Source organism: Haliotis rubra, unplaced genomic scaffold (assembly GCF_003918875.1).
Source record: "Haliotis rubra isolate DU_JTF1 unplaced genomic scaffold, ASM391887v1 Scf29, whole genome shotgun sequence".
Taxonomy (NCBI): Eukaryota; Metazoa; Mollusca; class Gastropoda; order Lepetellida; family Haliotidae; genus Haliotis; species Haliotis rubra.
In genome coordinates, this window is record NW_025766957.1 from 1084365 (window position 1) to 1097207 (window position 12843).

The 12843-nt window shown below is 40.5% G+C and overlaps 1 protein-coding gene across 1 annotated transcript; it reads left to right on the forward strand.

The window, feature by feature from the left end:
- The first annotated feature begins 8094 nt into the window (after nucleotides 1-8094).
- Nucleotides 8095-9389, forward strand: LOC124281873. Its single transcript, XM_046717888.1, has 2 exons — nucleotides 8095-8149; nucleotides 8299-9389. The coding sequence occupies exons 1-2, from the start codon at nucleotides 8095-8097 to the stop codon at nucleotides 9387-9389; spliced, it is 1146 nt and encodes a 381-aa protein (XP_046573844.1).
- Nucleotides 9390-12843: the final 3454 nt, after the last annotated feature.

Consider the following 12843-nt stretch of genomic DNA (forward strand, 5'->3'; position numbering starts at 1 on the left):
GATATCAACTATGAATGTCTGTCCGAAGACAAAATTCCTTCATGCATAGTGCTATATTCATCTTAGGATCTGTGATATCCATTGTTTTGTATATATGAATGTAAATTATGACCCGTGCTATCCATGGTTTTGTGGATGTCAATTGTTGATTTGATCTGAAATAAAATATTGTAATAAACTATCATTCAAATGCCCGTCTTTTTTAGCACGCACAGACTCTGTATTAACTCATCCTAAACATTAGCACAGAAGCGACTTCCTCACCAACATACACTCAATACAACTATCACACATTCCACATTACCATGAAACACCGAACACACTCAACATCCCTGTTTACACAACCAACATAATGTAATATTATTATCACAACGGGATCAGTCAGTGTTACTTCCACACATTCATGTACAAAGTATTCAACATGCCATATTAACTATTACATCAAATATATCACGCATTTAATAGTATTGTCAAAGTGCGATGGAGTGCACTTCACATTTAACTAGATCATTTTAATTTTTTTGCACCAAGCATCGTCTCTAACATTATACTATAGTGTGCTCACACAAATTTAACGTTCATGACAACAATGCCACGTAACACTAAAAATGTATGCACAGTCTGGCCTGAAGGCTGCATTAGCAACACATATTTTGGCAAACTTAACCAGCTCCTTTTCTCGTTACAGAACGCTGAACACAACAGTCCCAGTTCCGTACCAGTTGTCACCTACTTGTAAATATCTGTGCACGCAGTCGGTAACTCGCATCCTACCCTTAAACTATTTCACAACCACATCCACCCTAAAATAACATTTCAAGCCACAAGAAGACCACACCCGTGAAGATCGGGCTTAGAACTGGTGTATATCCAATCGTTCTTGTCGTTAGAGGCGACTAACGGGATCGGGTGGTCAGGCTCGCTGACTTGACTTGGTTGGCACATGTCATCCTCTCCCAATAGCGTAGATCGATGCTCATGATGTCGATCACTGGGTTTTCTGGTTCACACTCCATTATTTACATATAGCTGGAAATTTAACAACAACGAAACCAAACAAACACAAGAAGATCAGCATTGTATGTGATGATCATTATACCCTGCCGAGGCCTAGTTGGATTATTGTAACAGTTGCTGAGAGGGGAATATTACCGTCACTGTCTATAAATCCATAATCACTGCTTTTGTATTATGATGTTACTTTTGATTTTGTGATGCCACATTGATATGTTTCTGGAGATTTGTATTGATTTGTAAAACAGTTAATTTTAGAATATTAATTACATCACATTTCTTGGTTGTTGTCCTTTGGTTTCACACTTAGTTATTTTACCAAGTAATTGCTGGTTAATTTTTGTTTCAAATTTGGAATGAAGAATATAGGTAGATATCTCTCTTCAAAGCATCAGGACCATTTAATTTCAACAAATATATTCTCCAAACTACGAAAATAGATTGGTAGGCATGTTTATATCACGTCGACTGCTGAATACAACAAAATTCCACATGGCAAGCTAGATATGTAGGAGTGTAAATTACTCAATCCATTTACCTAATTGAAAATCTTCCATTTCCTTTAATTTGATATGAACTTTGGAAAGGATTTCAATCTCGTGACTCCTGTTTCGTTTGAATGCTAGGTCATGCAAACTGGACAAATCAATGCTAGGATTCCATCAGTTTATTTAACGACGCAAAAGCACAAATGGTACAATTTCAAAACATGTTAAATAAACAACAAATAATAACAGGGATGGCACAATCCGATGCACTCATGTATGTATGGGACAACAAACTGTCAAAGACTGACATCACAAACTGCAAATAACAAACATCCCTTTGGAAGAGACTTGGCACATTTTAGCAACGTTCGGGGAGATGAGTCAATATAGGCAGAGCCATGGTGCGGGTCTTGTTGGCTGGAGAGTGCTGGGTATCTCTGGACCAATGGAGTGGAGGTGTGCCGGGGAGTTCCTGAAACAAGAAAGGCGGTGTTAGAACATTCAGAGCGTTGTAGGATATTGTTAATGAAAGAATTTAGAATTACCACAACGTTTGTTACTTAATTAACCTGCAAATGTACTTCGTTTCTACCCAGCTTACCTAACGACAGAAGATTTCCGGGCCCAGCAAGATGTTTCCTGGTGAAGATTGGGAGGTAGCAGTAGCAGCCTCACGGCATGGATGAGTATAGCAGGCCATTTGTACTTGCTGAATCGCAGATGGATGTAAAACAGACTCCCTTGTTAATGGTTCTGGGTAGCAGGAGACTCAACGAGTGAGATGTGCTCAGTTCAATCAGTAGAGCTTTATATGCTACTCAGGTGTTTGACATCATCACCTTTGATTTATTGGCTGGAGATTCTCCTTAATCACTGGCTTCTATTTTCATTCTTTGATCTGTGGTTTCACTGGCTAGTGCTTTCAAGTGTTCTACAAACAGTACCAATTGACTATTCTTCTCCACACTATGAAGCCAGTCAGCAGATTTGAATTCAGATTTGAGCCTTCGAGTGAAGGCGGATTAACGGTGTTGTTTTAATGAACCATAGGTTAAAATGCATAATCTTCACCTGAAGCTGCTGATACCATTTAGGTAGGTATATTATATTATATGTTTTGCTGCTATTCAAGTCCATTAGTAACCTAATTCTATATGACAAAGTAAACTATGTAAGAACCTTTCAAATCTGAAAGAAATGGGAAACTAACTGGTAAACTTATCAGCTTGTATTGCGGCAGAAGCAAATCAAATCGATCATTCTAAAATTTGGAAAAGACAATGGAGAAAACCCATTCAACAGATCAGTTTCCAGCAGAGAAAATCAAAGACAAATAAATCAATCGGAAAAGCCAGTCAATCGATTATGGTTGATTAACGCTATCAAACACTAGCCAGTGAGGCCAGAGATGAAAGAGACCGTAACCAATCAAACACAAAGCGAGGTCCGTATTAAAGAAGCCAGAGATCACCGAGAAACCTGAAACAACCTATCAATCACTTGTGATCGTACAAGGCCACACTATCAAAACTTGATCATCTTGTGTCATCACTGAATGTTGCCAAAGCACGGACCAGTCAAAAGGCCAAACCTAATGCCATCATGCAGATTGAGGTTGTGTTGTACAGAAAACGTGCTCAATTAGCTTGTGAAAGCCAAGATCAAAGAATGTTAGCTTTTAAATCGAAGTCATTGATCAAAGACTACTTCCATCCAATAAGATTGAAGCTGGTGAAGCCAGAGAGTGAGGAGAGTATATATATCTCCAGATAGAAGGTGAGCACATCTCACGCTTTGAGTCTGTTGATACATAGTTACACGAGAACCTATTAGCAAGTGAACTGTGCTCAAATACAGGATGGCTGACTTTGTAACTCCTGTTGATGGTGCCTTTGACGTCAGTTCCGGTATCGGTAAGTCCTTCCAGATAGTAATCTAGCATCCATTTGTAAGTGTGATCTCTCCATCGCAAATGCTTCAAATTCCCAGTGCCCTTGGCAAATCCATATCGTACCATTGATTACCTTGAATATTCATTTACAGAATACGTTATTTTCTTTATTGTAGGAGCTCCTCAGCACACATCAACTCCTCTCCCCAAGAGACGTGCAGTGCCATCCCTGACAATACCAGTGCCTGACACAAACCATCATGTGCCAACTCTCTCCAGCCTCCACCCGATGTCATCCCCGTCCTACCTCCACCCAACATGCATCTCCAGTCCCTACAGCTTCTTCCCTTCCTATTCTGCCATGTACTACTCTCCCAGCTTCGGACCAGGTACCTGCACAGCTCCCAGCTATCCGCTACTACCGAGTCCATCATTCCTGCCACCAAGTCCATCCTACCTTTCATCCCACCCGTTGGGGTATTCGACTGTACCAGGGAGTCCATCCTTCCTACCGGGTACGATTCCAAGCTCAAGTCTGCCCATCAAACCAGTATCGATTCCAACCACCAGTGCTCTGACTACACCAACGCAGGGGCATTCAAAGTCTGTGGACATCAGCCCAGTCACAGAGACACGCCCGATTGACTTCGAATTGCCGTCTTGTTCCAGGCCCGATATTGGTAAAGCTGTTGATGACATCGTAGCGAAAACCCTTGGGGCAGATCTGGCAACAAAGAGTACCAACAACGACCGCCAGTCAGCTCTTGAGAAGAGACTCCAGTCACTCAAGTCAAGGTTCCCAACAGAGGTAAAGGAACTATCCAGCTTCCTTGCCTTCCATTCCTCATCTATTCAGAAGGAACATCAACAGTGTCTACAAGATGGATTCTTCCCAACGGACTATCACAATTGGTTGACCACAAGATACAATGATCAACTGCACCTGGTGTTCACAAGCATCGAGAAAAGTGTGACCACCCTCGAGAACCAAGGCAAGATACTGGCCCGTCCTGCCAGCAGAAACCTCAGTCCTGAATCAGTCGTCTTGATGGAGAAGTGGTACCATGAACATCTCAACAACCCCTACCCCACTCAAACAGAAGCTGAAGACATGGCCAACAAGGGGGGCAATTACCCTTTCTCAAGTACGAAAGTGGTTTTCCAACAAAAGACACAGGACCAGGAAACCCAGATCTGTCAAAGCTGTAGTTGCTGCCAAACAGTGTGAAGAGTTCCTGTCTGGGATATTTCAGATGTAAAATGGGAACAGTTCTGTCACCTGAGTGATGCTAACGCGTTTAAGTAGTTGTGAAAGTGATATCAACTATGAATGTCTGTCCGAAGACAAAATTCCTTCATGCATAGTGCTATATTCATCTTAGGATCTGTGATATCCATTGTTTTGTATATATGAATGTAAATTATGACCCGTGCTATCCATGGTTTTGTGGATGTGAATTGTTGCTTTGATCTGAAATAAAATATTGTAATAAACTATCATTCAAATGCCCGTCTTTTTTAGCACGCACAGACTCTGTATTAACTCATCCTAAACATTAGCACAGAAGCGACTTCCTCACCAACATACACTCAATACAACTATCACACATTCCACATTACCATGAAACACCGAACACACTCAACATCCCTGTTTACACAACCAACATAATGTAATATTATTATCACAACGGGATCAGTCAGTGTTACTTCCACACATTCATGTACAAAGTATTCAACATGCCATATTAACTATTACATCAAATATATCACGCATTTAATAGTATTGTCAAAGTGCGATGGAGTGCACTTCACATTTAACTAGATCATTTTTATCTTTTTCACCAAGCATCGTCTCTAACATTATACTATAGTGTGCTCACACAAATTAAACGTTCATGACAACAATGCCACGTAACACTAAAAATGTATGCACAGTCTGGCCTGAAGGCTGCATTAGCAACACATATTTTGGCAAACTTAACCAGCCCCTTTTCTCGTTACAGAACGCTGAACACAACAGTCCCAGTTCCGTACCAGTTGTCACCTACTTGTAAATATCTGTGCACGCCGTCGGTAATTCGCATCCTACCCTTAAACTATTTCACAACCACATCCACCCTAAAATAACATCTCAAGCCACAAGAAGACCACACCCGTGAAGATCGGGCTTAGAACTGGTGTATATCCAATCGTTCTTGTCGTTAGAGGCGACTAACGGGATCGGGTGGTCAGGCTCGCTGACTTGGTTGGCACATGTCATCCTCTCCCAATAGCGTAGATCGATGCTCATGATGTCGATCACTGGGTTTTCTGGTTCACACTCCATTATTTACATATAGCTGGAAATTTAACAACAACGAAACCAAACAAACACAAGAAGATCAGCATTGTATGTGATGATCATTATACCCTGCCGAGGCCTAGTTGGATTATTGTAACAGTTGCTGAGAGGGGAATATTACCGTCACTGTCTATAAATCCATAATCACTGCTTTTGTATTATGATGTTACTTTTGATTTTGTGATGCCACATTGATATGTTTCTGGAGATTTGTATTGATTTGTAAAAACAGTTAATTTTAGAATATTAATTACATCACATTTCTTGGTTGTTGTCCTTTTGGTTTCACACTTAGTTATTTTACCAAGTAATTGCTGGTTAATTTTTTGTTTCAAATTTGGAATGAAGAATATAGGTAGATATCTCTCTTCAAAGCATCAGGACCATTTAATTTCAACAAATATATTCTCTCCAAAATACGAAAATAGATTGGTAGGCATGTTTATATCACGTCGACTGCTGAATACAACAAAATTCCACATGGCAAGCTAGATATGTAGGAGTGTAAATTACTCAATCCATTTACCTAATTGAAAATCTGCCATTTCCTTTAATTTGATATGAACTTTGGAAAGGATTTCAATCTCGTGACTCCTGTTTCGTTTGAATGTTAGGTCATGCAAACTGGACAAATCAATGCTAGATTCCATCAGTTTATTTAACGACGCAAAAGCACAAATGGTACAATTTCAAAACATGTTAAATAAACAACAAATAATAACAGGGATGGCACAATCCGATGCACTCATGTATGGGACAACAAACTGTCAAAGACTGACATCACAAACTGCAAATAACAAACATCCCTTTGGAAGAGACTTGGCACATTTTAGCAACGTTCGGGGAGATGAGTCAATATAGGCAGAGCCATGGTGCGGGTCTTGTTGGCTTGAGAGTGCTGGGTATCTCTGGACCAATGGAGTGGAGGTGTGCCGGGGAGTTCCTGAAACAAGAAAGGCGGTGTTAGAACATTCAGAGCGTTGTAGGATATTGTTAATGAAAGAATTTAGAATTACCACAACGTTTGTTACTTAATTAACCTGCAAATGTACTTCGTTTCTACCCAGCTTACCTAACGACAGAAGATTTCCCGGGCCCAGCAAGATGTTTCCTGGTGAAGATTGGGAGGTAGCAGTAGCAGCCTCACGGCATGGATGAGTATAGCAGGCCATTTGTACTTGCAGAATCGCAGATGGATGTAAAACAGACCCCTTGTTAATGGTTCTGGGTAGCAGGAGACTCAACGAGTGAGATGTGCTCAGTTCAATCAGTAGAGCTTTATATGCTACTCAGGTGTTTGGTATGATCACGTTTGATTTATTGGCTGGAGATTCTCCTTAATCACTGGCTTTTATTTTCATTCTTTGATCTGTGGTTTCACTGGCTAGTGCTTTCAAGTGTTCTACAAACAGTACCAATAGACTGTTCTTCTCCACACCTCTTGATAGGTGGACGCTTTGATAACATTCAAGAATGACCGGGATGTTTTTATAATTGAGCCTCTCAAGTGAAGGCGGATTAACGGTGTTGTTTTAATGAACCATAGGTTAAAATGCATAATCTTCACCTGAAGCTGCTGATACCATTTAGGTAGGTATATCACATCATATGTTTTGCTACTACTCAAGTCCATAAGTAGCTTAATTCTATATGACAAAGTAACTACATGTATGTAAGAACCTTTCAAATCTGAAAGAAATGGGAAACTAACTGGTAAATGTATCAGCTTGTATTGCGGCAGAAGCAAATCAAATCGATCATTCTAAAATTTGGAAAAGACAATGGAGAAAACCCATTCAACAGATCAGTTTCCAGCAGAGAAAATCAAAGACAAATAAATCAATCGGAAAAGCCAGTCAATCGATTATGGTTGATTAACGCTATCAAACACTAGCCAGTGAGGCCAGAGATGAAAGAGACCGTAACCAATCAAACACAAAGCGAGGTCCGTATTAAAGAAGCCAGAGATCACCGAGAAACCTGAAACAACCTATCAATCACTTGTGATCGTACAAGGCCACACTATCAAAACTTGATCATCTTGTGTCATCACTGAATGTTGCCAAAGCACGGACCAATCAAAAGGCCAAACCTAATGCCATCATGCAGATTGAGGTTGTGTTGTACAGAAAACGTGCTTAATTAGCTTGTGAAAGCCAACATCGAAGAATGTTGAACTTTTAAATAGAAGGTATTGATCAAAAACTACTTCCATCCAATAAGATTGAAGCTGGTGAAGCCAGAGAGTGAGAAGAGTATATATATCTCCAGATAGAAGGTGAGCACATCTCACGCTTTGAGTCTGATGATACATAGTTACACTAAAACCTATTAGCAAGTGAACTGTGCTCAAATACAGGATGGCTGACTTTGTAACTCCTGTTGATGATGCCTTTGACGTCAGTTCCGGTATCGGTAAGTCCTTCCAGATAGTAATCTAGCACCCATTTGTAACTGTGTAAATGCTTCAAATTCACAGTGCCTTTGGTAAATCAATAACCGTATTCGTACCATTGATTACCTTGAACGTTCATTTACAGAATACGTTATTTTCTTTATTGTAGGAGCTCCTCAGCACACATCAACTCCTCTCCCCAAGAGACGTGCAGTGCCATCCCTGACAATACCAGTGCCTGACACAAACCATCATGTGCCAACTCTCTCCAGCCTCCACCCGATGTCATCCCCGTCCTACCTCCACCCAACATGCATCTCCAGTCCCTACAGCTTCTTCCCTTCCTATTCTGCCACGTACTACACTCCTAGCTTCGGACCAGGTACCTGCACAGCTCCCAGCTATCCGCTACTACCGAGTCCATCATTCCTGCCACCAAGTCCATCCTACCTTTCATCCCACCCGTTGGGGTGTTCGACTGTACCAGGGAGTCCATCCTTCCTACCGGGGACGATTTCAAGTCCATCAAGCTCAAGTCTGTCCATCAAACCAGAATCGATTCCAACCACCAGTGCTCTAACTACACCAACGCAGGGGCATTCAAAGTCTGTGGACATCAGCCCAGTCACAGAGACACGCCCGATTGACTTCAAATTGCCGTCTTGTTCCAGGCCCGATATTGGTAAAGCTGTTGATGACATCGTAGCGAAAACCCTTGGGGCAGATCTGGCAACAAAGAGTACCAACAACGACCGCCAGTCAGCTCTTGAGAAGAGACTCCAGTCACTCAAGTCAAGGTTCCCAACAGAGGTAAAGGAACTATCCAGCTTCCTTGCCTTCCATTCCTCATCTATTCAGAAGGAACATCAACAGTGTCTACAAGATGGATTCTTCCCAACGGACTATCACAATTGGCTGACCACAAGATACAATGATCAACTGCACCTGGTGTTCACAAGCATCGAGAAAAGTGTGACCACCCTCGAGAACCAAGGCAAGATACTGGCCCGTCCTGCCAGCAGAAACCTCAGTCCTGAATCAATCGTCTTGATGGAGAAGTGGTACCATGAACATCTCAACAACCCCTACCCCACTCAAACAGAAGCTGAAGACATGGCCAACAAGGGGGCAATTACCCTTTCTCAAGTACGAAAGTGGTTTTCCAACAAAAGACACAGGACCAGGAATCCCAGATCTGTCAAAGCTGTAGTTGCTGCCAAACAGTGTGAAGAGTTCCTGTCTGGGATATTTCAGATGTAAAATGGGACCAGTTCTGTCACCTGAGTGATGCTAACGCGTTTAAGTAGTTTTGAAAGTGATATCAACTATGAATGTCTGTCCGTAGACTAAAGTCCTTCATGCATAGTGCTATATTCATCTTAGGATCTGTGATATCCATTGTTTTGTATATATGAATGTAAATTATGACCCGTGCTATCCATTGTTTTGTGGATGTCAGTTGTTGCTTTGATCTGAAATAAAATATTGTAATAAACTATCATTCAAATGCCCGTCGTTTTTTTAGCACGCACAGACTCTGTATTAACTCATCCTAAACATTAGCACAGAAGCGACTTCCTCACCAACATACACTCAATACAACTATCACACATTCCACATTACCATGAAACACCGAACACACTCAACATCCCTGTTTACACAACCAACATAATGTAATATTATTATCACAACGGGATCAGTCAGTGTTACTTCCACACATTCATGTACAAAGTATTCAACATGCCATATTAACTATTACATCAAATATATCACGCATTTAATAGTATTGTCAAAGTGCGATGGAGTGCACTTCACATTTAACTAGATCATTTTTATCTGTTTCACCAAGCATCGTCTCTAACATTATACTATAGTGTGCTCACACAAATTAAACGTTCATGACAACAATGCCACGTAACACTAAAAATGTATGCACAGTCTGGCCTGAAGGCTGCATTAGCAACACATATTTTGGCAAACTTAACCTGATCCTTTTCTCGTTACAGAAAACTGATCACACCCAGTTCCGTACCAATTGTCACCTACTTGAAAATATCTGTATTTACAAATATCTGGAATTTTCACAACAACGAAACCACACAAACACAAGAAGTTCAGCATTGTATGTGATGATCATTATACCCTGCCGAGGCCTAGTCCGATTATTGTAACTGTTGCTGAGAGGGGAATATTACCGTCACTGTCTATAAGTCAATAATCACTGCTTTTGTATTATGATGTTACTTTTGATTTGTATTGCCACATTGATATGTTTCTGGAGATTTGTATTGATTTGTAAAAACAGTTAATTATAGAATATTAATTACATCACATTTCATGGTTGTTGCCCTTTTGGTTTCACACCTATTTGTTTTACCTTCTAATTGCTTGTTAATGTTTAGTTTCAACTTTGGTATGAACAATATAGGTAGATATCTGTCTTCAAAGCATCAGGACCATTTGTTTTCAACAAATATATTCTCTCCAAAATAGTTTGGTAGGCATGTTTATATCACGTCGACTGTTGAATACAACAAAATTCTACATGGCAAGCTAGATATGTATGAGTGTAAATTACTCAATCCATTTACTTAATTGAAAATCTGCCATTTCCTTTAAATTGATATGAACTTTGGAAAGGATTTCAATCTCGTGACTCCTGTTTCGTTTGAATGTTAGGTCATGCAAACTGGACAAATCAATGCTAGGATTCCATCAGTTTATTTAACGACACAAAAGCACAAATGGTACAATTTCAAAACATGTTAAATAAACAACAAATAATAACAGGGATGGCACAATCCGATGCATTCATGTATGTGACAACAAACTGACAAAGACTGACATCACAAACTGCAAATAACAAACATCGCTTTGGAAGAGACATGGCACATTTTAGCAGCGTTCGGGGAGATGTATTACAGAAAATACCAGATTACTTTATGATTTAATGAATCATTGTAAAGTTAATAAGATATCTGGCCTATTAGTCACCGTTGACTTCGAGAAAGCGTTTGATACCATTGAATGGGATTCAACTACTTTATGGTTTTCACAGTAAGTGCTTTGTTTCCGTTCATATTAAGTCTTATCTGAGTATAGTTACCACAAGTTAAAAAATAATGTAGACATGAAAATAGTCATGCTCATGAAAAAGGGTGAAATTTTAGTCTGTCATACAGACCCTGAAACAAACATATCGAAGAAAGCCCATGCAGGTCTAGATTATGTGACAAGTCTATAGATTTCCACAGTTTGAAGAAATCCTCAGGGCTCCTTTTCATTATATTTTATATTTGTATATTATGAACTGTGTTTTTCCGTAAAATATGTTCATTTCAGAGACTAGTTGTTAGTCTACTATTCAGAGGTCACCAGCACCTGTGTGTCCCTGTATCGTCAAGCAGCCACCATCAGCTGTTCTCCGGTCGATGACACTCGCCCCAGCACGTGACTATCACGATTACTGTATACACGACCCAGTGTTTTAAAGACAACCATGTCAAGCGGTATGTCTGATCGATAGACTACGTTGTCAAGTGCGCCCTGTGTTCAGGGCAGGTAGGAGCGTGATATTATATGGGTGAGAGGTAGCAGGTTTCAACCAAACACGTGTAATGCTCGTGTTTCACTTACACTGTTGATGTAGGAAAGAGAGGGTATTGATTTAAACATATTTTTATTCATGAAGATGAATTGGAATTGGTGAACAAGCATTACTGCTTATATTAACACCGCTCCCATGCAACATATAATACAATATGAAAATGGAGGATTTGACGTCATCGATACTGACTTTTGCATAAACATAATATTTTTAAAATGTATAAATATATACAGATTACATGAAATACAACTATTCTCTAAGTAGTCATAAGTTAGAGAGTTACAGTTGTGTGTGTCTCACAAGCCATTGTAGAAATATAAATCAATCATGAGAAGGTTGTTGAGAAAATGTATTTATTTTCCTGAGAAAATTTAAAGCGTTGTGTCTTGGTTATACATGTATAATCGTGGACGGATTCAACTATTTTCTGGTTTACACGGGGAGTAAGTTCTTTGTTTCCCTTAAGAATGGTATCCAGGTTATAACCGGTAGTGTAAAAATACATATTAAGTCTTATCCGAGTATAGTTACGGCAAGTGAGGAAATAGTGTAGGGCGTTTTCACTCTGATGTCCACAAGAACAACAAGGGCTGTCTATTAAATGTCTGTTATACTTATCGGCGTTTAGGTCGCTACATCCGAGCCTGAGGCGGCAGTGAACGATTTGGCAAAAACGAGTGCCATGATTAAGGTATTCGTTGGCCTATCCACAAGACTGAGTGAGTGAGTTGGGTTTTACGACGCTTTTAGCAATATTCCAGCAATATCACATCGGGGAACACCAGAAATGGGCTTCACACATTGTACCCATGTGGGGAATCCAACCCGGGTCTTCGGCGTGACGAGCGAACGCCTTAACCACTAGGCTACCCCGCCACCCCGTCATAAGACTGACTGACTGAGTGTGGTTTTCCGCCGCTTTTAGCAATATTCCAGCAACATCACTGCGGGGGACACCACAAATGGGCTTCACACATTGTGCCCATGTGGGGATTCGAACCCGGGTCTTCGGCGTGACGAGCCAACGCTTTAACCACAAGGCTACCCCACCGCCCCCTCACAAGAGGGTTTAGTGCTGACACAATAGTGTTCCCACGCGAAAATATC

Bases quoted from the DNA above. Each gene is read 5' to 3' on its own strand.
- LOC124281873 (XM_046717888.1), top strand. From the start codon at position 8,095: ATGGCTGACTTTGTAACTCCTGTTGATGATGCCTTTGACGTCAGTTCC. The intron at 8,150-8,298 runs GTAAGTCCTTCC...TCTTTATTGTAG, and splicing joins TGACGTCAGTTCCGGTATCG to GAGCTCCTCAGCACACATCA.